The 26405-nt window shown below is 36.4% G+C and overlaps 1 protein-coding gene across 1 annotated transcript; it reads right to left on the reverse strand.

Moving 5' to 3' along the window:
• Positions 1 to 21977: 21977 nt before the first annotated feature.
• On the reverse strand, positions 21978 to 25059 carry LOC137708007 (inositol oxygenase 1-like). The gene is made up of 11 exons (XM_068446966.1): positions 24933 to 25059; positions 24615 to 24729; positions 23695 to 23776; positions 23403 to 23607; positions 23243 to 23302; positions 23113 to 23165; positions 22899 to 23021; positions 22698 to 22767; positions 22521 to 22599; positions 22347 to 22428; positions 21978 to 22245 (listed from the first exon to the last, which is right to left on the reverse strand). Exons 1-11 carry the CDS (start codon positions 24961 to 24963, stop codon positions 22219 to 22221), a joined length of 927 nt encoding a protein of 308 aa, XP_068303067.1. The 5' UTR covers positions 24964 to 25059; the 3' UTR covers positions 21978 to 22218.
• Between the last annotated feature and the right edge of the window lie 1346 nt (positions 25060 to 26405).

Here is a 26405-nt window from a genome sequence, read left to right on the forward strand (position 1 = left end):
AAAACTAAACAGGTTAGACACGAAATTGGTTGAATTGAATGGGTAATGGCTAGCTAGAGGGTCCTTCCCCATACATGCACATATGAAACACAAATTGATTTCCAGTTATTATTCATTTAAACCATGAATGACAATGCCCCAAATTAATCGTGAGAAGCACAAATTAACTTTTAGATTTTCCTAGTTTCATTGAATTGGATGGAATACGCATCGGCAACCAAATTATTCTTATCAAGTTCCCTACATGAACAGCATAATAGAGATACAATCAAAGATCATTAAGCCTTGTGAAAATCATAAGCATTGACAAGGCATTCGTAACTATGAACTGCATGATACTCTTGCCCAGAATTTACTTAACACAATCATGACTAGTGACTTTTACTACTTGTGAATATAAGTTCATAATGATAAGGTGAAATTCCCTTATACTCTAGTATCAAATTCATGCATGAAAACTAAGTATGCATCCTTAATCATCATACAAGAACATGTTCTCAATAAATCAGTTAAGTAAATTGCATTCACAATTCAAGAAACAATAACTGGAGGAAATCAATTCATATAAAACATATGTCCATGACTTTGAATTCACCTCTAACTAAGAAAAACTTAGTTACACATGTTCATAATAATTGAAAAGCAAATTAAAATAAACATGGAAAGGAAACGAGGGAAGAAAGAACTCTGAAAGTCTCCAATGGATGCAGGTGGCTTGCGGCACAAAGTCCTCATTCTCCTATGGAAACCACGACGAACTTCTTCTTCTCCCAAGGTTGCGGCACAAGATGTATTTCTGAGTATATGGTGTGTGGTGCCCTAATTCCTGCAGCAACAAAAGTAAATATATGTGTGGCACGGCAAACCCTAGAGATTAGGGCTTGGACTTAGCAGAAATAAAGGATTAGGGCCTTAGGGTGTGGCACAAGGCTTGGGAAAGGAGTTATAGCCCATTTAATTTCTAATATGGACCTACACAATCCAAATCCACAAGGAAAATGGCCAATTCAAATCAGAATCCAAGAGGGAAAAGGGCAATAAGGTGGAACAAGATTAGGTTAGGATAAGGTTTGGATAAGATAAGGTTGTTTGGATAATGTTCCATATTTCTTGCTCTTTCCTTATCTTTTTTGTCTTAAACTTGTTTCTCCAGATTTGTAGCCTGTTCCTAGCCTCTTTTGACTTCAAATTCATCCATCCACCTTGCTTCATATGTAAGCTATCCATAATAAGCCCAAAACTGCTCCAAATAGCTCCAAAATGCACTTTCTTGCTTCTTTTTCCATTTAAACCTACAAACACACGAAAATAGCTTAAAACACTATGATAAATGGAAACTAACTATGTAAATGCAAGAAAACAAGCTAACTAAGTCGCATAAATATGCTCTTATCATTCTTCTTCTTCTTCAAGGCAATCTTTTGTGCCATGGAGAGGTCCTATTAAATAGCATCATCTTCCATTTCTGGCAACTCCCTTCTCAACCATATTCCAAAGGTCATGAGACTAGAAAATGGTAATCATTCTAATTCTCCATTAGCCATAGTTTTCTTCATCAAAGACTGGAGCTTTGAGCTCACCTTCACTCAATCCTTTTATCTTGGATTTGAACTGACACTTAGGGTTTCAACTTTGCTTGAAAATTCCCAAAGATGGTGATTGTCGATGCAAATTTCCACCATCTTCAGTGTTTACGAAATGCACCTGCAAAACTATCAACACCTTTGATCAATGACCTAAGCCTCACATGCCCATGAGGTAGGGGGGTTAGGCTAATGAATCTCCGATGCCTAAGTCAATTTCTCTGAGGAGAGTAAAGTGTTTAGGGCTTTTTTAGGGTAGCAAAAACTTCATGAATTTGGTAGAATATGAGGCATATATAGGGGAGAGGACCGACCACAGTGTTAGGGTTTTGCCCTACGCATGGTGGCATCCTATTAGCCAAGATTTATGGAGAAATATTCTCAAGATATTAAATAGGAAATAATATATTGAGATGATGGAGTAATTATCCCTAATTGAATTAAATAGGGATTACTTGATTGGAGTCAATCTTCAGTTGAGAATGTATTAAAGATAGGATTTGGGTAATTAATCCTTATCTTTAAAGAAAAACTAATGAAAAGGACTTGAAAACCTTGAGTTTTAGCGATAAGGACAAAATAACTATTTTGGTCCCAATAACAAAAAAATGGCCCATTTATGTCATTCCCCTTATTTTTTTGTGTGTAAGTTCTGTTTTGTTTCTTCTCATATTTACTTCCCGTGTTTGGTTTGCAATCTTAGATAAGCAAATAAGTTTGTAAAGGGATATACATGTCACCAAACCTTTACTGGTCCGCAATAAAATTTCAAATACTGGATCATGATCTGTTATAACATATAGTTTTATTCAAGATGGGACATGGTTTCCAAGAAGAGGAAGCCCGTGTTCAGCTTTCTATATACAAATGATCATTATTTTTCCTTCACCGTGACATGAAGCCAGGTATATATATGTATACATATGTGCTGTATCATGGTGACCCTTCCTGGGACTGAGTTTCAATTGGTGTAGCACAACAATCGCAACAAGAGCCTTGTGGTGCAGGTGCGCAGCATACACAAGCTGGACATATAGGAGTTGTATCTGAAAAGCAAACCAAATACAGAATCAACATTTCATACACATATGCAGATGTGCTTATTTTGGTTATCTAAGTTCGAATCTCCATTTTCGTAAATACAAACAGGTGCAGAGATATGAAATAATATAGGTGATGTGAATTACCTAGAAAAACGAATCGAGCTGCCTCTGGGGTTGAAATCGGAGAGAGTACGACGGCAAAGATGAAGAGGGTCACCAAAGAAGACCTCATAGAGCCACCTGCCATTAGTTCTATGTTATTAGAAAACAATAACAAACTTGTTGGGATGAGGTGTATATGTAGGTTGGAGCGCGTTGTTTGAATAGGATGGTTGATTTTTCTTCTCAGTTTATGGAATTAGACTTTGATGCAGCGCTTGTATGTTGACGTTCTAGAATTTCAATACAGTATACCCCATTAATTAATTAATTCTAGGATATTATTCGTGGATTATCAAACATAAGATTTGCAGATGATCCGTAAATTGTCTAAGCTATAAAATATATGAATACTGACAGGGTAGTAAATTACGGTTTGAATTTGAGCACCTGTTAAAACATATGAACATGCATTAGTGTTGTTTGGCAAAAACATTTTCAACATATTATCACTCACTATCAAGTCGTGGAGTGCTTATCACTTCAATGGAATTCTCCCTAAACTTATGAAGTTGGTTTCCCTGCTGATGCTAAACCATAAAATTGGTTGATTGCTAGTGTTAGCATTTTGATTAGCCAAACCCTAGGACTTAGAATCTCTGGAGAGACTAGAATGTTTAATCATTAATCAGTTACCAACTCAATATAGCACTAATTAGTGTTTGGGCTCACTTCACAATATTTTATCATGACCAAAACCATTAATGTTTTAGATCTTCATTCAAAGGTCACCATTACCATCCAAATCTATCAAAATAGGATAAATTAGTCCAGATTCTTATCCGTTTAAGGGAATGTGATATCACTTGTAATTAATTCCTACCACATAGGGGTTTTCTCTAAACTCTATATATTGTAAACTTTGTACATAATTAATTCAAGGAGTCATATTTCTACAAAATCGGAAGTAATGTAGTCATTTGATTATTGTCATGAACATTTCATGTGTTTTTTGCAACACTGTGTCACAATTAGATATTGAAAATGTTCAGCAATGTTGAAGCACTAATCAGTTAATATCTTAATGATGTTCTAATCACTCGTTTGACCTTGCTTCACTATGTAATCTTATGATTTGAACCGTTCAAATTTTTAAGATATCACTACTAGATCATACTTGCAAAAATTCATGTAAATCGGAAATTACTTAGCTCTTTAATTATTATTATTATTATGAACATTTCATTGTTTATCGACAACTCTATCTTCGTCTATTTTTTGTTGAAGTACAGACTCCAAGCTCTTTACTTTCTTCAAAAATCATCAGAACCAATTTCAGATTTCTCAAAATTTGAATCTATTTTTGGGTATTTGGTAGATTTTTTCAATGGTTTTTCTGGGTTTCTTTTATAGTTTTTGAAATTACGGAGCATTTGATGAGTATGAAGGGATTGAAGTTGCTTTAATTAAACTAGGTCAAGCTCTATGATCTCCTGCAGTGCCCTGAAGATCTTGAGAGGCTCTACTAAATCCACCTCCTCAACACGTCGAATCACAGAAACATCATGAAGTTCTACCCTTCCTCGGTTGATACTGCCAACAGAAACATCAATTTTGTCACTGACATGTTCGCCTTTGGGACTTAAGCAGTATGTATTTTGTGAGGTTTTTTTATAAAATTTTTATGATTTTGTCACTGAAATGTTCACCTCGCTCACTGCGTTACTATAATAATTGCTTCATAAATTATCATACTTGAATCTAATATGAGTGCCCCTACGCAAATTTTGTTGGTCTGTCAAGTTGATTGAAATAAGGGAAAACTATTTACTTAGAAGGTTAATATGTGTTTAGATTTCAATTCAATTTTATTGGAGTGGGACACCAGAGTTCATGGCTCCTGAAGTATGTGAAGAGGGAAACGAAGAAGATGAAGAAGGAAGCAGTAAAACTCAGTTGGGTCCTCAATGCACTCTTAAAGAACAGATTGTGCTCAAATGTGGCAAAATGTTGCTTCTTTTTACATCATTTAATTTTCTTTATGTCATTTTTATTTGCTGCACCGTTGGTTGACTTTGTTGTTTCAGGATGGTAGAGACTTAGAGAGATTGAGGGGGATGGAGCAGCTTCTTATGACTTTGAACTTTGACTTGTCAACAATTCAGGGCTGCAAGAGTTGACCAAGAGAAAAGAACTCAATTACGCTAAGCCTACATGACCTCATCCTGTATGTAATACTTCCACCTACGAAGTACGGATACGGGAGCGGGAGTAGAGATTTGGAGGCAATTCCAATTTAGAGCATGAAAATTTAAAAAATCCAGATTTGTAGTAGTAGAAAGGGTAAAACATTTCCTTTTAGGATTACAACATTTAATAGGTAATCTAATCCTAATAGGAATATATAATACTTTCTCAGATTCCCTAGGATTTACACAATCACATTCCTATTCTAAATATGACTGCAACACTTGCCCTTGAGTATGTAAATACTCAACAAACCATTGATATCGCATCAGATCTTCAACAGATAAGGTCGAATAGTTGATGAAGTCATCGGCACAATGGGTGATCGCGAGTCTCAAATTTACTTTGAAGTATGCATTTGTAAAAACTCATAAAAACCTTGCTATGGTAAAGCCCAAGGAATGGGGAAAACCCATAGACTAAGGAGAAAAGTAAGAAAATATGCATAATGTCTAAAACACTCGTCAAACTGGACGAAGGTAGTGAACTCAACGGAGTATGATCATCCCGGGATGGGTGCCTCGTTAAAACCTAGTTAGGTAGCAAAAACCCAGTGGGAAAAATGCTCATAATCGTAGGGAAAAATAGTACCTTAAGATCATGTGAGTATGCTTGAAGATACTCCCCCTGAGTTAGACATAACTTCTAAATAAGAGAATTACAAACGATTCAATTCAGATAATTTATGCATACCGATTCCTTGGACGAGCTTCTGAAATGTAGACTTGGGCAATGACTTGGTAAAGAGATCAGCCAAGTTGTCTTGGGAATGGATTTGCTTGACTTCAATGTTTTGATGCTACTGCTGCTGGTGTGAGTAAAAGAACTTCAACGCTATGTGTTTGGTGTTGTCTCCCTTGATGTATCCCTTTTTTAATTACTTGATACATGCTGCATTGTCTTCAAAGATTGTGGTAAGAAGGTCAACGACTGATGTAAGACCACTAGTGTTTCGAATATGTCCCATAACTTCTCTCAGCCAAAAACACTCACGCGATGCTTCATGCAGGGCGAGAATCTCAGCATGGTTAGACGAAATCGCAACTAGCGTTTTCTTGGTAGACCTCCAAGATATAGTGGTGTCTCCAATGGTAAAGACATAGCCCGTTTGAGAACATGCTCTATATGGGTCAGACAGATATCCAGCATCTGCATAACCAACAAGGCGAGAATCAATCTAAGAGCTATAGGGGGCGGCAACACTCGGAGATTAGCGGGTATAGAACAATCCCAAATCCGTAGTACCTTTGAGGTAGTGGAAAATGTCTTTAACACCACTCCAGTGTCTACGTGCAGGCGCATTGCTGTATCTAGCCAATAGATTCATAGCGAATGAGATGTTGGGTCTAGTGCACTGAACCAAGTATAATAAAGCCCCAATTGCACTTAGGTAAGGAACTTTGGGTTCCAAAATCTCTTCCCCATCCTCCTTTGGACGGAAGGGATCTCATTTAGCATCTAGAGTTCAAACGACCATGGGTGTACTTGAAGGCTTTGCATTATCCTCATTAAAACGACGCAACACCTTTTGGGTGTAGTTCGATTGATGTACTAGGATTCCATCCGAATAATGCTCGATCTCCAAGCCGAGACAGTATCAAGTTTTCCCAAAATTCTTCATCTCAAATTCCGATTTCAGGTGTGCAGCAATTTCCTCAAGCTCTGCGGAAGTCCCAATGAGGTTCATGTCATCGACATAAACTGCAACAATTGCAAATCCGAAATATGACTTCTTTATCAACACGCATGGGCATAGTTCGCTATTCACATAACCCTGATTTGTCAAATATTCAATCAGACGGTTATACCACATCCGCCCGGATTGTTTCAATCCGTAGAGTGACTTCCTCAATAGAGTGTTCCGTGGTCTAGAACTATTTGAACCAGTCGATGGAAGTCCTTTTGGAACTTTCATATAGATTTCTGTATTTAGATCCCCATAGAGATATGCGGTTACCACGTCCATAAGTTGCATATTCAGTTTTTCAGAAACTACCAAACTGATTAGGTAGCGGAACGTTATAACGTCCATTACGGGGGAATACGTCTCCTCAGAAGCCTTGCGCTTCAAGGCGTGCTTTGTATCGCACTATTTCATTCTTCTCATTATGCTTCCTCACGAAAACCCACTTGTAGCCAACAGGCTTCACGCGTGGTGGTGTAGGAACGGTATGTCCAAACACTTTACGTTTCGCGAGCGAATTGAGTTCAACCTGGATTGCTTGTTTCTAGTTTGACCAATCGGTTCTACGTCGGCATTCATCGATGAAACGTGGTTCAATGTCATCGCTAAGCATGATGTCAGTAGCTACTGAGTACGCGAATGCATCGTCGACGATCATCTCATTTCATTCCTATTCCAAACCTCATCCAATACTGTGTAGTGGACCGAAATCTCGCGATTCTCAGGAGGTTGGCATGTTTCGTCTAAAGCATCATCGTAATCTAGAATAACCTCATGCATTGGAACGGATGAGCGAGCGATGGTCGAATTCAAACTAGGGTCACTAGTTGGTGCCATTTTCCTTTTCTGGGGTTGTGAATCCTTTGAACCAGGGAGTCTGCCACGCTTTAGGGTCGGAGCAGATGATTGGCTAGTTGCCAATATACCTTGCTGTGTGGAGGGTACGGCCTTCCCACACGGGCAGTTGATGTACGTGGGGTACATTTATCCTTGCAAGTGTTTGCAGCGAGTATATGTGATCTTGTCACCTTTGCTAGATCATTAAAAGCATCCGGCATGCTTTGAGCAATGCTTTGAAGATCTATAATTCGTCGTACCTCAATTTCAGATTGGGTAGCGCAGGGATCTAAATGAGACATAGTGGGAGTACACCACGACAATTCGCGGCGTTCTACGGGAACGTTAACATCTTTATCTCCCCCTAATGACGGGAAGACTGTCTCATCAAAGTGACAATCTACAAAATGTGTGGTAAAGAGATCTCCTGTCAAGGGTTCTAAGTATTGAACAATTGATAGTGAATCATGACCGACATAGATTCCCATTTTTCTTTGAGGACCCATTTTGGTATGTAGTGGCGGCGCTATTAACACATAAATGGCGCACCCAACCATCCGTAAATGAGAGACGTCAGGCTCGTATCTAGTGACCAACTGTAACGGTGAATGTGGTTAGGTAGCGGTGGGCCTCAGGCGGACCAACATAGTTGCGTGCAATATTGCATAGCCCCAGGCAGATATCGGCAGTTTGGTTCACATAACCAAAGTTCGAGCTATCAATTGAAGGCGCTTTATGAAAGCTTTTGCCAGGCCATTTTGGGTGTGAACATAGAGCACAGGATGTTCCACATCAATCCCTACTGACATGCAATAATCGTCAAAAGTCTGTGATGTAAACTCTCCAGCGTTATCTAGTCGAATTGACTTAATCGGATAATCAGGGTCGTGAGCCCTTAGCTTAATGATTTGAGCTAGGAGTTTAGCAAACGCGGCGTTGCGTGTGGACAATAAGCAAACATATGACCCTCAACCAACACCATAAAATATTTAAATGGTCCGCAGGTTGGTTGGATAGGTCCATAAATGTCCTCTTGAATCCTCTGAAGAAATTTAGGAGGGTCGTGAATAATCTTTGTAAGGGAGGGTTGAATATTCAACTTCCCTAAAGAACACGCTTTGCATGACGGAAATCCAACATTGGGATGTAACTTATGCCCGTCAGAAGATTTAAGGATACGGCGCATCATGTCATGTCCAGGATGTCCAAAACGATCATGCCAAAGCAACAAAGTGTCCAGGAACTTATGCATGGGGCCGGCCACATTATGGGCTTCTATGTTGCAAATGGTTGTGATGTACAACCATCTCGACAGACGTTCCAACTTCTCGTGAATATGCTTCTGGCCATATTCGTATGAAATGTTACAAAGAAATTCAGAACCATGATTTTCAGTGGTTTCAAGATGATATTTATTATCTCGAATATCTCTACAACTCAGTAACGGTCTGTCGGAACGTGGAGAATAGATTGCCTCCTTAATGGTCAAGATTGTACCATTAGACAACATGATACATGCTTTTCCATATCCTTCAATCAGGTTGGATAGGCCTAAGAGAGTTGTCAAAGGAGCTTTCTTGGGTATTAAGTTAGTAAAATAGTGTCGTTCATGCAAGATGGTGTGCGTGGTTGCACTATCTACTAGACAACTAACTTCCACACTAGACATGCCTAGAAATAAATTGATTGAATTGGTCACATGCAAAAATATAAGTCCATTCATTCAATTAAGCAATTCGAGAGAATAATATCCATTCAAATAACAATCCATAATTCAAAACAAACCAAAACCAAACAAACTATTCCAAATACATAGAAAAATTGTTCAAATTAAACCATAAACCTAACAAAAGAGGGGGGTAGGGTTGGCCACTCCTAGTGGGTTCGGCCACTCCTAGTGGGTTCAGCCACTAAGAGTAAAACACCCTAAAAATATGTATAATTTATTCATTCATAAGCGTTGATGCCTCTTGAAAGTCCGATATCTCCATTGATGTAGTTGCATTTTCCGGATGATCCACATGTGCAAAGTTAGACTCACGACGGGAATGATACTTGGCAATGGCCTCAGGGGAAGCTCGGCACACGCATGACCAATGATCTTTAGATCTACAACGATAACATATGTCCAGTTCAGTTAACACAGCCTCAACAGGAGCTTTACCCTTGTTCTTGAAGTTTGGGGCCTTAAGGGCAAGTGATGGACGATGCTGGTCATATTTTTTCCCTTAGGTGCGGCACTCTGTTAACCTTGGGCCCATGGTTGGGCTTGCAGCTCATTGACAAGGCCACGACGGTTCTTTCGTCGTCTATGGATGCTATAATTGGTCGCATGCGCTTCAGGCGTGGCGTTCGAGTCAGTAGGTCGAGCTTGATGATTCTTCATCAAAAGCTAGTTCTGCTTTTTAGCGAGAAGTAAAACAGAGATCAAATCCGAGAACTTGGTGAATTTCTACGCCTGATATTGTTGCTGCAAGACAATATTGATGGCATGGAAGTTTGAATAGGTCTTCTCCAGGAGATCTAATTCAATTAGTTCCACTTTGTAGAATTTCAACAAAGAATAGATTCTACAAACTTTAGAGTTGTATTCATTCACGGACTTAAAGTCTTGGAAGCGAAGATGCTGCTAGTCGTATCTTGCTTCAGGCAAGTATATGTCTTTTTGGTGATCGAAACGATTGGCCAGAGCAAGCCAAAGGGTGCGTGGGTCTTCCTCAGCGAGATACTCAGTCTGCAATGCATCATTGATGTGTCTTTGAATGAAGATCATTGCAGTAGCCTTCTGAGCTTCGTCAACAAGTTTGTCGGCGATAGGTGCCTCGATAGTGGCTCTAAAGCCCTTTGCAGTGAGATGGAGCTTCACGTCTTGAACCCAATTTAGATAGTTTCTTCCAGATACTTCTAGAGTGGAGAAATCGAGCTTGTTCAAGTTCGACATGTCCCTAAAATGGAGGGAGAAAACGTGATTAGTCATATGGTAAGCCATAGACATATATCGTATAACATACAGGTTCTATAGACATGTAGTGGTTTAATTTATGCATGAAAACTACGGGTTGCATGTGGTATGTTTTGAATGAAAACTTCAGGTTTCAAAGGCACTAAATTTGAAACTACAGGTTCAATTTAGTTTTTATAAACAATTAGTTTATAATGAGAGGTTCATGTATAAGAAACACAGAATGCAATATGCTGATTGAAGTATAGTAGATTTGAGTTTCTTCGGGAACTAAAATGTGAGAGCTTCGTTACTACGAAAGTATGTGACGGTTCAAAGTATAAAAATAAATTATTGAATCGTTAATGTCCAAAAGTGATCTTCAGGTCAATAATTTTGGATTCATTATCAGATTAATGGACTGCAGGTCACCTGTAATTAATTCAATAAATTGGGCCATACTGAGTTGATTGCAGAAGCAAAATAATATTAAATTAATATTATTGGATAGAAGATATAGCCCTAAAATAATATTGGGTTTGGTGCCGTGGGTTAAGTGGGACGGGTTTGGGTGCCTTAAGTATAAGGCAAGCCCCAAAAGATTTCGGGGGTGGGCTGCAGGCCACATAGGTGAGGGAGAAGCCCCATCCGCAGCTGGGTTTCAGTTTGGGCTGAAATGGGTGCACGGGACAAGGCCCAGTAGGTGCTAGCCTTGTGGGCGATGCACAGGGGAACAAAACCCAGCCCCATGGGCTAGCGTGTGAGTTCGAATGGGAGCCCAGCCGCATAGGCTGGCTTCCTTTGCTGCAAGCCACAATGAAACAAGGCCCAATCAAGTGGGCTGGCACCAGAGAGAGTAGGTATGCGGGCCTGGATGTGTGCGGGACAAGGACCCAGCAAGCAAGGCTTGCCATTGGTTTGGTCTGGATCCATGAATGTTGTGGGTCTCCTCAGTGATAGAACTAGGGCTGTAGGCCCATTCTAATCAATCAGGCCGAAGGCCTGGGGGTCCAAGTAGGTGCAGCAAAGCCTAGAGGGCTGCTACATATGTTGTGCTACAGGGGTGGTGCCATTCAATGTCCAATTTCCCCCTTTGTTTTCAAACAAAAAAAAACCCTTAGGGTTTAGGAAACCCTAAATATGTTTCTAATTTATTTTATATAATTTGACTCACAAATTCCACATAACAATTTAATTATGCGATGCATGAAACAAATATATATATATATATATATATTGAAAAATATATGAACATATACAATATATATATCGGAAGGAAAATGTAAACATAGGGGGGTTCATGCATTATGGGGAATGTTTTCATGCTTCGTGGATGTTTCAAATGACTTCCTTTATTTTAAGTGTACCTGATTAGCAGAAAATGAATAAGCCTTTGAATGTGGTGGATGATAGCCTCCTCTTACGATGCGTCAATTCCTCAGCTTCTGGCAAGAGCGTGCTGATAACGTGTTGTAGGCCTATTTGATTGAACAATCTAGGGTTTAGAGAGAGAAAGAGAAAAGGGTTCGGCAATATTGAGAGAGAAGAGAGATTGATTTAATTGTGAGTATGTTTGATTCACCCCATTGTGCCTTTATTTATAGTAGTAGAAAGGGTAAAACCTTTCCCTTTAGGATTACAACATTTAATAGGTAATCGAATCCTAATAGGAATATATAATACTTTCCCAGATTCCCTAGGATTTACACAATCACATTCCTATTCTAAATATGACTGCAACATATACAAAATTGTACATATAGTATTAAGTTTTTTGTTTTTGTTCGAACGAATAATATGGTCTACACTAAGGGGTATGAGATGAGCTAACTCTCACAACGGGCTAATAATAATGTGGTTCAAATTAGCCTTTAAAGAGAATCGAACCTAAGATCAGTTAGTTACAAGTGAAGAGGAATACCACTAAACCATGGTACTAAATAGCTTAAGTTTTGGCTTAATAAGTACCCAACTCTCTGCAGGAGATGTGTGGTGTCATTGGGCTAGTTGCAGGTTAGAGCCCATCTCAAAAGCCTATAGCATAGCCCTTACTGGGCTGGAGAACCAAAAACTAAATTAGGCCTAATTTTAGTGGGTTGACTGTGGATCGGTCTGTACAATCCAGCGAGGTTGTTCATGTGCCACCCCTCGGAAAAACTGACAGAGTTGTAGGTAGCCGGAGAAAAGCTATTGACGGCACTCTACGATGGTCGTAGATCGAGGCCATTGTCGTGGAGTCTCGAAAGACAAGACGACAGGATATGCAATTCAGAGGGTCAAAGATGACGGGGGATCTAAGAGGATAGTTGTAATAGTGTGGACACCCATGATCCGTCGGAGAGGGAGGGGAGACAACATCAAAATGACGTGTCGTTTTGCAATTTAGGCAGCGGCTTGGCTTGGCGCGAGTGCAAGCTAGGGTTTCAAAATCCCTTTTTTTCTTTCTTTTCCTTGCTTATTCATACATATTCAATTCACATAATATAATAATATTATGAATATGCATGCACAATTTATGTAGAATCTATAATTCGTAAAACGTAAAGTTGAGTCATGTATTATGGTAAAGGTTCATGCAATTAGGGCTGAAAAAATATCGAGATAAAACCCGCTGTTTTAGAATAACTTGGATTGTGTGATGAATATTGTGAACGGTTTTGAAGGAGTTCTTCCTCCGGATTTCGTATCTCTATCTTCAAGGCATGTTGTATCTCATTTCAACATAAAAAAAAAAAAAAATTAAATCAATAAAAGTATACGAATTTAATAAAATCAAAAGTTAATCAAATAAGAATAATTGAAACGTAATACTCTCCTGTTTGAAGATGAACAAATTCTTTGTAGTGTAGTGCCAAGAGCGTGCTGATAACGTGTTATGACCTATTTTAGAGAATGAAGGGAAAAGGTGCACACCACAGAGAGAATGAGGGATGGAGAAAAGGATTGAGAAATTCTATGTGTTATTCCCCAATCCTTGTGCCTTCATTTATAATAAACAAAGGAGGATTACTTGCTTTGGAAGTAATACAATCTTAAAAGGAAAAAAATCTTCTAGTATCCTAAATACAATGATTTACACAATCAACCATTTGCTAGAAGTAAATTCATAACAAATACTATTTATTCTCAATTGCCAATTGCATAGATTTAAGTTGAACTACCTAGTAATCTGGAACTTGACTAGATCTCTAGTTATTTGACTTTGCTGAATATAAAATTTGAAGAATTATTTTTTGCCAAATTTTTTTTGTGGTTCCTATGGTTAGACCTTAATTTTGAACGAACCCTTGTGGTGAAAAAGTTGGTAATCATAGCCTTCATCATTATTCTGTTACATCTCCGTAAAGATGTAGGGACAAAAATGTCTTTCAATCCAATTTGTTGTCTCAACCAATTATATATTGCCACATGGATAAATAAATTTTATTTTTATTTATTTTTTAGAACTGAAGGAAAATAATATCTCAAATTCTCATAACCCCATCTTCCCTGTCCCATCTACTGGTTCTCAAGGAAGGAAATAGAATGATAATCATGGAAGGTGTTCTTTAGAATCAACCTACCTTGCCCCAACAATGGACCATTGTAATCAATAACGATGGAGAGAGCATGTGGTGCCATGAAATCATTGCCTGAGACAGAGATGGAAGACAATGCCAAGAAAGAGCAATTGATTCATTTATTGTTAAAGAGGGGATGTTAGCGGGGTTAGATGGAGAAGGAAGTGGTGCTTGGATGGGGAAATAGAGATGGACAGGGAGCCGATCATAGTCATGCAAGAGATGAGTGGGTGTTTTTCATATTTTAGTATTTTGTTGTTGTTGTGAAATTGAAGATATGTGTGTAGTATAAAGTAAATAAGATACACTATTTACGAGGTTCGACAAGTGCGTCTATGTCCTTGGGGCAACAGTAGTACCTTATCTCATTATATGAAATAATAGGAGTACACAAATAACTCTCACTATTTTTCTCTCTATCTCTCTAGCCTTTCTTTTCTCTCCTCTATTTCCTTTCTTTCTTCCGTATCTTTCTTCTGCTACTTTTGCTACTTCTTCTTCGCTTGGTTTTTATAGGCAGATGACCAACCATCTTTTCTTCATTCCACCTCACCTTTTCGTTACTCAATAATATTAAATACAAAAACTAGGTGATGAACCTACCAACCATGACTTGATGTCCAAAGTCTTTAAGTGGGTACTGTTTTTATCGAGGGCATTCACACTGCTTTTACAACATTTTTCTCATTTTGTTCAAATTCTTTTTTTTTTTCTTTCTACTTTTTTTTTTCATTTTTATCCTACTGATGTAAATGGAGGTGTGAATGCCATAGTAATAGGCAACCAAATAAGACTGTAGCTTTACAATGTTGTTAGAGAAAATGTCTTGGTAACATTGTTAGATTGAAAAATATGGCCAACCAAATATGACCAAGGAAGAATGAAACCTCTATATAAAGAGGTATTTGCATCATTGAAGAACACAACACAAAAATAGAGAAAAAACATAATGAGCAAAGAAAGAGAGAAAAGAAAGAAGATATATGTAGGAGAAAACACCAGTGAGCCAGGTTAGAAAGAAAAGAGAAAATAGTGAGATTTATTTTGTTCTCGTATTATTTCAGATAATAAAAGAAAGTATTATTGCTGCCCCAATGATGTAGACACACTTTCCTAACCTCGTAAATATTGTCTTATTTACTTTATATTCCACTGCATACATGTCCTCAATTTCACAACACGTTATCAGCACGAGAAGCTCTAGTGTCGGATGAAAGCACAACACCATAAATCCGGTGAAGCACTACTTACCTTTCACCTATGTTGGCTGGAATCTCACAGATAAGAAAATCCTTTTACTTTATCTTCATACTTTTGTATGACTAATTTTCTTAAAGAAAATATACGTCTGATTATATAAATATTTATTATTATTGGCAAAAAATCTGACAGCCATGTAAATAACCTCTGAACTCCAACTTTCTGATGGTGGATGATTCTCTCCCGTCCTAATCTCTCACCCCTTCCTTCCCCTCCTACTTGAACGGTTACGATTTGTCACGTAAACATCTTATATTAATTTTTATAGGGACAAAAAGACAAAAAACAAAGTGACAAAAAACAAAGTGTGAGAGGAGGGGAGGGAAGGGGATGAGAATAGGAGGGAAGAAAATCTTACTCGTTTCCTGACCTCGGATTGAAATTTCAAAAAAAATCCAATGGTGCCATCGCTGCAGATGTTTGAAATACCAGCCTAGTTTTCAATTCCGCAGAAAACTGAATAACCATCTTATGAGTGCCAAAACCCCATTTTTCGTAGCTTAGATCTAAATGGTTTCTTCATGAAAGTTGTTCGTTATCCTCTTATCCATATCATACTAATTTTGGGTCAGATCCAACAGTTTGATCTTCCTATAATTCTCAGACACTGTCATTGATACATGCCCATAGTTAGAAAGAAAAAGGGAAGTATAGTAAGTTAATATTTACATTTTCCTTATCATAATTAATCTTGTTATTAATGTGATTAGTGGGGTATAATAGTCCATCATGCATTAATATACATGTGGATGACGCGACATTGTCGCCCTTCTTATAATAACAATTATTATCTTTAAATTTTGATATTTATGTGAATGGTGCATAGTTAAAGCCCTTGTCACAATCATTATTTATTTAAAGCAATTTATTTATAGTCACTGAAATTGCCACCCTCTGCTTTAATTTACTTATTGTACCACATTTCGCTACGATGAATATATATAGGACCCGAAGTTCCTTGATCAAATTAGAACCATAAGTTTCTTAATCATCATCATATAAAAAGATCGAACCTGAAGTTCTTTGATCATCATCATATAAAAAGATTGAACCCGAAGTTCCTTGATTAAAATTAAAACCTGAAGTTTTGAATCAATTGAAAGAACAACGGTTCCTCAACTAAATTAAAATGACAACTATAAGTGCCTCAGTCCACAGACTATTAAATAAGGACTAAAAGGTCATTGATTCATGTAAATGAGGACTATAAATTCCTTAATCCATGTACATATTAAGTATGAGCATGAATTCCAAAAATATGAACCTAAAGGTTCTAATGATGTCGATATCGAAAATAAATTTCGAGTACATATGAATAATGTTTTGATCACAAAAGTTAAGAACTTGAAGTTCTAACATTTTGTGTAGACATGTGTTATATATGGTATGAATTAATTATTGCAAGTTCCATTATACCTGAATTTTGTCATTTTGAGGAATAAGAAAATGGTGAACTTAGCAAAACTTTATTTTGTTACCATCGATATCTAATGTTAAAGATACTTTCATAAATTCATAATGACCGAGAATTCATGTGGAAGCATATGATATTAGAAAACATCTTTGCTTAGAAGCTCATTGAATCATATTCATGGAACCAGAAATTTCCATCGTTTCTTTATTGATTCATATTAATGGAACAAGAAGTTTCCATAGTTTCCTATATTTAACAAACTGAACCAGAAGTTTCAGACATATATAAAACCCAAAGAAAGAGAACTTTTCTATATAGACGCGTGCATACACATGAATTACAAGTACAACAATTAAAAAAAAAAAAAAAAAAAAAAAAAAAGAGCTTTCACAATGGTTGATCATGTGAATTCTCAATACTTGGCAGAACCCCAGAAGAGGGAGGCATTGGAGATTGATCATGTGAAGCCTCAGTACTTGGCAAAACTCTAGAACCGAAGGCTGATCATTTGAAGCCTCAGTACTTGGTAGAGCTCCAGAGGGTGCAGGCAATGGATGCCTTCGGAATAGAGCCATGAACCTTTGATGGTCACTTTGAATTTGGCTTTCAGATTCCTGCAGCTGGTCGAGCTTTCTTTTCATGTTCTTAGGGTAATTATTTGCAAGTATGTACAACTTTCTATTCTCATGCTTGAGTCATCTAATCTCTTGTCTAAGACTTGCCTCCTCAACCATTAATGATTCAACTTGGCGAGTTCGAGTAAGTACACGTTGGCCCATGTTGGATACAGAACTCACATAGTTAAGACTAAGAGCCAAAGAGTCTTGAACAGCCAATTAGTCAGACCTTTTTGAAAGTATTCTTTTATCTTTGGGAGTGACAAGGTTTTTAGCTACTTCTAAAGCAGCTATATCATTCTTCATCACGAAGCCTCCAACCTTAAGAGGACCATTATAGGATAAAAAGGATGGGCGCCAGATATTGTCTTGAAGAGGCATGTCTGCATCTTCCACAACATTCAAATCAAAACAACGGTCAGATGAGCAAGCTGTTTTAAGAAATGATGAAAGAAAATGAGGTCAGAGAAGTGAAATCTCATAAATACAACAGTAGCAATTTTCACAGGCGGGAAACTTTATGAGCGTGCTTTTTGGATACAATTGATGGCTAACACGATCACTTGTTCAAACGAAGAGACACCTCTATCTGAATTTCAAAAGCTGGATTTACCTGAATAAAGTCATTAGCACTTCTCAGACGTAAATCTTAGTTTTTTGGATATCAATGACAACTCTGTCAAATTATCTTTGACAAAGTTAAAACACGTGAATTTTACTGTTCCAACTACACCACTGTTGCCGACAAGCATGAAAGAGATGCTCCCAACAACATTGCTACCTGTTATTGGGAAATCCCTATATATGTCGACCCGTCTTCCATACTAAGGCAGACTTCTAAAAATGCCTAACTATTATTCCTTGCCGAGAATGCATCTTCAACCAAGCCTCTTAAAATACTCAGTTTTCCTCATTTATGAGAATACCTCTTCAACCAAGTCCCTCAAAAAGGCCAACTCATTTCCTCAGCAAGAAAATATTTTTGATCAAGAAGTTTACATTAGCATCATATCTTTCTACTGTTTTTCTTCAAGAGCTTTTACTTCATATCATCAGGGTCAAGAGCAAAAGTATCTTATATCATGCTTTTTCCCTGCCTTTTCCTTTGCAAGCAATCAGTCGAAACCTGAAATCAAACTTCTAATTGGGAACTTATTGCTTGGAGCCCTTGCCTGATTTCGTACCTTGCATTGCTCTCAAGTAGTCATCTTCAATTGTTGGTATGCTGTTGGCTCTTTACACTGAAGCTACCAAGTATGGATGAGCCACTGAGAATTGATGTTTTGAAGGATCATTTCAAGGTAAAAGTTGCACATCATTCTATTATGCAGGAGGTTGAAGCCAAAGGATCAACAATTTACCCATAAAAGTTCAAAAGGAGAAAATGATTGGTTGACTAAGTGAATGGAAGACCAAATTTCTATTATGGGAATCCTACTCATAGCCTTAGCAAACTTTACATGAGTCTATGACCAAAGGATAACAATGATTACAAATATTATTTTGTCTCACCAGTTTATATCATACCAATGATATTTAAAAGGTAATACAATCTTCACGATTACTAATAAACTACCAAATGCATTAACAAGTTACAAAAATGCCGCATGAATTGAAGTCTTAATAAGACTATTCATGAACCTGACGCTACTAAACTATTGCATGCCTGAAGCATGATATTCGTTACATAGATTCAAGTCCAAAAAGGACAATCTATGGACATGAAAATTTTAACATATCGAAGGATGATAGATGTATAGATTCCAATGATTCAACTCCCCAAAAGTGGAGATTAAAAACAAAAATCCATACTCTATAACGCTCTAGAGGATGTTATGATCTAAATTCTCCAAACAATTCATCTGATAAGAGAAGACTCTCCTAGAAGAGACAATGTAAAGCCCCTAAAGAGGCAAGTATATCCAAAGTAATGAAATGTTTATAAATATGCATGCGCATGCACATAAGAATTGTGAATCGCAAATTGATGATAACCAATGTTAATTTTGGATTTACAGTAGCTACTAAATTCATCAATGAGTTGTGTTGATATTGAACGATATTCTTTTGTTCGTTGACAAAACGAAAATTATAGGCCAAAAATGGAAAGAGGCAATTCCATTACAATTTAGTAAGAACATGAAAAAATGAACCTACAGTACAAACCACCAAACTATGTTGAACCCAGAAGGTTACATGTGAGTATTTGTAATACAGTGAGACGCAAGGTTCTTAGTTGAAACCTAAAATTGCAATACACTTTTGGAAACATGATTTCTCACTGTGAAATTTGTTCATTTTAGTGGAGAATTATATATATGCCCAAAGCATATCTCCATAAGTAAATCCCTCAAGTATACATAAAAGCAAATTACTCTATATAAATTCCAAGGGAGAATGTGTCATGAAGTGTAGAAAATCCTTGAAAGATTCAAATTGCTTAAAGTAAACCCTGGAAGGGTAAAATATAAATTATGTACTCAATACCAATGGATGGTATAAATTGCCTTAGTTGGTACTATCATTATGATACTGTTGCAACATATTAAATCTTTTACAAGGGTTGATATTAGATTGAGACTCCTGAAGAGTCTAGAAAAATTATAAGGTGTTGAAAGAAATATTGTCTCGAACTGCAAATCGAATAATATACTAACACGATTCGTCTCCATCAAAATGTTTGTGGGATTAAATAATCATATGGATTGAAGATTATGAGTTCAAACAGTCAAATGATTAACCAGTATTTAAACACTAAGAAAGATCATTCATCCTCGTGAGGGAAATAATAAATTGATGTTTGGTCCAGAAGTACCATATCGTAGTGAAGTATGTACCTTACTGTATTTGGCACAATACGCTAAGTCAGATGTTACATTCCTATTAAGCACAATACCACCATATGGGTATTAGAATGAAGTAAAATTTATCTATTGATATATTCAGAAAATTATAGACATGTGCTTGTTTTATTCCAAAGAACTCACGAAAGGGCATAGCCTTATTAGGCAAGCAAATCTGAATATCTCTTTAGTCTATATACAGATCGCTCACAAAAAGGAATTTGTATTTACATATGAAAATATATTGATCCTACAGCGATAAAGGAAGCAAACATTTATTGCCACATTTTCATATCTCTCAGAAATACATGTGTTTGGCCAAGAACTGTGGCCCATTAAAATTTAGGAGCACGTGATCCACCTTCAGAAGCAAACACTGCATGACATCTGATTACATCAACTTTGTAATCAGTTAGATTGAAGAATTCATAATCAGAGGAAGATACTCATCAAGGGGAGCATCCAAAACAAATCAAGATTTTAGCAAGGCAACCGATATTGATATGGGCATCCAAGAAGGAGTGTTGTGAATGGAGGTGTGAATGCCCATAGTAATAGGCAACCAAATATAACCGTAACTTGACAATGTTGTTAGAGAGAATGTCTTGGTAAGATTGTTAGGTTGAAAAACATGGCCAACCAAATATGACCAAGGAAGAATGAAAACCTCTATATAAAGAGGTCTTTGCATCATTGAAGAACCCAACACAAAAATAGAGAAAAACATACAGATGAAAGGAAAGAAAGAGGAAAGATGGAGAAAAAAGAAATGAGAGATATGCAGGAGAAAATACCAATGAGCCAGACTAGAAAGAAGAGAGAAAATATTGAGAGATATTTTATACTCCTATTATTTCAGATAATGAAAGAAAGTACTACTGCTTCCCTCAGGACGCACACACTTGTTGAACCTCGTAAATATTATGTCTTATTTACTTTATATTCCATTACACACATATGCTCAATTTCACTACACCTACATGTGGGTGGAGTTGTGTTAGAAATTTTGATTAGGACTAAGATTGATAACGGATTTGACCACAAGGTTATGGATTAACAACTTTTTCATCACAGAGGTTCGTTCAAAATTTGGGTCTCACTAAGGGACAACGAAAAAAATTTGGTCTTATATTTTTCATAGTACGTTGAATTGAATGGTACAAAAAATAAAAGGAAAATTAATAAAAATGACTTGCAAATTTTTAACGATAAGGACAAAATAAAGGGTAAAATGAATAGTACCAAGATTGACTTTTAGTGTAAAAATATAATTTTCGTTAAAGTGAACAGTACCGAGAGTTTTTCGTTAAGATTCCCAAAAATAAATGATTGAATAAGAATTATGAAAATCTAGTCTACCCGCTAAAACACATGTATTAGCATTGAAGGCACAACCTTTTGTTTCTGCGCACATAATGAAAAATCCATCTTAAAAATACATCACAAATCAAATTCGGACCACAAACAACAGCGCATTTTGGGGATGAGGTGCACACCTAGGAGACATAGCCCAACTCATATTCTCAATAGTAACAACTAAATTCTCCTTCACTTTATTTGACAAAGACAATATTTTAAACAACTCGAACTTATGTAAGCCGAATTTAGAGGGAAGAAAGCGGACGATGGCCCTTACCAACTAACAAAACCACATCAGCGTACAAAATTCTCAATTAGCCTATAATCGTTAGAGCACTCTCTTTGAGTTGAGATTACAGATTCACTCAAAAATACTTGATACTACACCAGTTAACCAATTTTCACAAATGAAAACTTTTTAGCTCCTATATTATGATATGGAATAACTATCAATTTAGGCAACGAGTTACAAGTGTATACCGCTTGGAAATAAGGAAACTGAGTCATGTTAAACCCTAGTTTTTACTTTTATTCATGCTGAAGTTTTATTAAGGAACCAAGATAAGGGTTCCGATACACCATAGATAACAGATAATTTTACACGAAATCATTATGAAATAACAAGGAATTGCAGCTACAAATCGAAATGTCATCCCTCGCATATAGCTCGCTCACTATCTGCTGGTATATAGTCGACCCTCGTTACACATTGAACGGAAGAGCTGGGATATTCACCATCTTAGCTTCGAAGGAAAGTACTGCACAACCGGCATTGTTTAAGTTAAAAACACTAATTAATATTCCAGGAAAAAAAATGAAGAAAAGTGTGTTGAATCAAATGAAATCTGGTTGAACTTACCTTTTCAATGAGAGAAATATAGTATGGCTTCACCTTCTCAACGTCAACCCGTACCTTGCTCTTGCTGTAAAGGTCATACTTGCTGCATCGGATAAACATAATAGTATACGAAGTGAACTTAAGCATTTAGACTACAGAAAAATTAGTAAGAGGTGAAGTATCATATAAACTTACTTGAATACATGGAGCCATTTCAGGTTTTCGACGTCCTCTTCGTTCATTAAGTGCTTATACGCTCCCGCCTTATGTAACGCTGCAATAATATCAAAAAGAATGCATCACAGTTAATTAGTCAGCAAAACAGATTTTTGTTTTGGTAAATTTGTAGTATTTTTCTGCTGATTAACATACCATAGAATGAGTGGTATCTAATGATAAACAGAGCTGCTGAAGGCAGAGTTGATTTGTTCTCTTTGGCCACCTGAAGATGTCACACCAATGAGATTAAACTTAATTAATTGTGTTTACAAAAAACAAGATTGTTTGATTAGAGGCTTAGAGTTAATATTTTGAAGTATATCTGAATACATGATGAAATATTTGAAGACATACCAAATACATGTAATCATCGTGCCCCCATGACATCGTAGCATTTTCGAGTCCACATCCCTCCGAGTAAACTCCATACTTAGTGTTGTAAGTAGGATTATAGTAGTCAGGATTTTCCGCAAAGTACTGCGGCAATAATGTGGATAAAAAGTTTGATCAGCAAACAGATAATTACAGACATCACGCGAAAAGCGCAGCAAGTTTACAACAGAAGTACCTTGTGATGAACATTGGATTGGTGAAAAGCACAGCCAACAGGGAATGTATCACCTGAAATACAGATCAGGATTAGTAATTAACTATCTTCAAGTATATAACAAATATGGTGTATGAACCTTGTCGCTTACCGACAACTGCCCATTGAGGAAGCTCCCCAAAGCTAGGAAGAAGAAGCACTTTTCCAAGGTCTAAAACACACAAATTAAGGATCAAATTGGCTATTTAATCATCATGCAGCATCCATTTTATCAATTAATACATAATATTTGAAGATATTAATTAAATTACCATGGATGAGGCCAGTCAAGTGCAGCCAATCTTCATTAGGATAGTCCTTCCTAAGGGCTTCAGCTGTTTGCAACAAGTGCTCGATTTGAGGCTCGTCCAAGTCGGGATCGCTCTCGTCGACAACCTCGTTGAGAAGTTCACAGCATTCCCAAATGCTCATCTCCACTCTGTTCAATTTGCTATACTCATTTCTCATTCTCTGCACCTGAATAGTACATTTTTGTAATATATTTGGTATTAGGATATAAAATGGTGTGAGAAATATGTAGTGATGTTAGGTAAAATTACTTACAAAATCATAAGTCTGATTGATGTGATTGATCTGGTAGAAATTCTCAACACTTGGTTGTCTCTCTCCTTCTGCATCATAATCCCTGGTTTGCAGTCATACAAAAATTATCAATAAAAAAGTTAAAAGTTTAATTGATAATTCAATTGTTTGAGAGAGAGAGAGAGAGGCGCCGCGGCGCCGCCGGGGGGAGGGGTGGGGGGTGGGTGGAGGGGTGATAGTAATCAACTTTGAAAAATAAAAAAAAATAAAAATTGGTAGGCCCAAATCTAAGGGAAGGCCTAACAAAGAGGGCTTTGAGTATTTCAGCTCTTATGAGATGTGACAAAATCAAAGGGGTGATGTTTATTTTCAAGTGTTGGATTGGTGTTGTGGACAGGTCTTCTTACGTATTAGGTTTAAATTCTCCACCTTCTCTTAGTTTAGTTATTAAACTATGCTTCGATATGTACAAATTGCTAAATGATAAAAATCTACGTTTTTTCTATCTTTCGTGAAAATATAAACCTCAATTTATATGATAAGGTGTTCTTTTTATTTTTGTGTCTTCCCAATCATAGGATATGTTTCCAAATTTCCCTGTTTTTCTTCTAAATTCTTTGTAAAAGGCACAGCCTGAAGGGATCATAATCCCAGATATTTTCTTCCCTTTGTCCCTATATGACGATTAATTAATTAACTGGTCATAAATTCATAATACATTTTAGAATAAATTGTCCTTCTAGCTGATAAGAAGAACAACTTATAAATTTGTATTGTTCCAATTTATTCGGATGTTCCGGAAGGCAACTTATAACCTCAGCTGAGAGCCTATCAAGGGTCCTATCCATAGTTCATACTGCAGATCGCATCAGATATTTATAGATTCAATTCTGCAGGCTTAAAAGTTAAAAGTAGTACAAAAATTATGGAAATAATATGACCTAAATGTTTGTCCAAATGAATTGGTATGTGGCACCACAAATCCAGCATCTAAGGCCAATTCCTTTTCATCATTTAACACCTTTCTCTCCCCTGCTTCAATTTCAACTTCAACTCCTATCATTAAAACACAGATAAATAAAATGAAAATAATAAAGGGAAGAATAACTCGGAAGCTTATCAGATTTGCAGAATATTAAAATTAACTAAATACAGATATTCCTGTACGTATTTGACTTTATTATCAATGAATATCTTACTTTAAAACTAAAAAAATAAATAAATGCAGATATTAATGAAGTGGGAATTAAATAATTTACCAAACTCGGGCTGCTCAATGCGGATAGTCATCCTGAATCGAAACTGAAGCAGGAAATCCAAAGGAAACAGATGAAAATATTGAACCCAAAAATCTGATAAGAAATTTGGGCAAAGAAATTGAGGTTTTGTGGCATATTTTAGGTCTTAGAAAGTGGTTAGTATTTATAGTTGGCCGGAGAAGTCCTTGCTTGGGAATTCGGAGGTCTCCTGTCCTTCCCTGAAATTCTACAAAAGTTTTGCTTCCTTTCCGTTTTTTTTTTTTTTTTTGAAAACAGTATTTCTGTCTGTCAGAGGATAAATATTATTTTAACTCTAATGTAAAAGCAACAAACATAAACAACGGCTAGGAGATATTTAAGTGTTTCAGATGCATCAGTTGGAAAGTGTAAATGTAAAGTACTTGCGACGTGGTTTCATTCTTGTGCACTAGACGATTTAAACAGACTCAATTGACCTTTTAAATGCGGTGTATACACTAATGAATTGTGGAAAAACACACTAATACGTTCCACTTCTAACTTCTGAGGTATAATTTAGGTACAAACCATTCAGACAGTCTCAATTAACCGTTCCAACACCCATGCATACAAAATACATTAAACAAGAACTCTTTAATATGTGTTACTTCCATGTATAATTTGAGTACAACTGAAATATATATATATATATATATATATATATATATATATAAACTCTTAAATATGTGTTGGCCACGAACAAAATGAAATTTCTCATAATTTCTCTAGATTAAAAAAAATGAATACTTGTGGCTTGCCATTCGTTATTTTCCCTTTTTAAGAGAGAAAACAAAAAATATCACATGTGTGTTTTGAGTACAACAAAACAAAAGAGGATCCTCTCCGGATCTTCTTTGTGAGGATCCTAAGGATCTTCTAATCGTGTTCATTCATCGTACATCGCGTGCCAGAAATTATTGTAAAATTTTATGGGTTCTTTAGATATAGGTCCCTTGAGACTCCTATTTTTCAAACAAAAAACCCACCAAATTTAAACATTCAAATAAAACCCAAATTTCAAATAGATTGCCATGTAGACAAATATATAACCAACTATTACAACACATTTACAATTTATGCCACAAAATCCTAATTTGGTCCCTAATTGTTATTACTCATCCTACTTTTGATGAGCAATTAAATCCATATGGATATTTTACCTTTCTTGTATCATAAATATTAGTAACATATATAAATTAATCTACCATATTAAAAAAATAAATAAACATATCTTGTACAAAAAATAATAATATTGTTTGAATTACCTACATATAAATTAATTTACCTACTTATAAAATATTAAATTAATTTACCTACTTATAAAATATTATACTAATTTACCTGCATTTAAATTAATTTACCAACTTATAAATTAATTTGCCTACTTATAAAATATTATACTAATTTACCTACATTTAAATTAATTTACCTACATTTACCTAATTCACCTCCATT

Source organism: Pyrus communis, chromosome 11 (assembly GCF_963583255.1).
Source record: "Pyrus communis chromosome 11, drPyrComm1.1, whole genome shotgun sequence".
Classification (NCBI taxonomy): Eukaryota; Viridiplantae; Streptophyta; class Magnoliopsida; order Rosales; family Rosaceae; genus Pyrus; species Pyrus communis.

What these genes read in the sequence shown, in the direction of transcription:
- LOC137708007 (XM_068446966.1), bottom strand. Translation starts at nt 24,963, where the DNA reads ATGACTATCCGCATTGAGCAGCCCGAGTTTG. An exon ending in CTTGACTGGCCTCATCCATG is followed by an intron (nt 23,303 to 23,402) that starts GTAATTTAATTA and finishes TGTGTGTTTTAG; the next exon opens with ACCTTGGAAAAGTGCTTCTT. An exon ending in TCCTCAATGGGCAGTTGTCG is followed by an intron (nt 23,166 to 23,242) that starts GTAAGCGACAAG and finishes TCTGTATTTCAG; the next exon opens with GTGATACATTCCCTGTTGGC.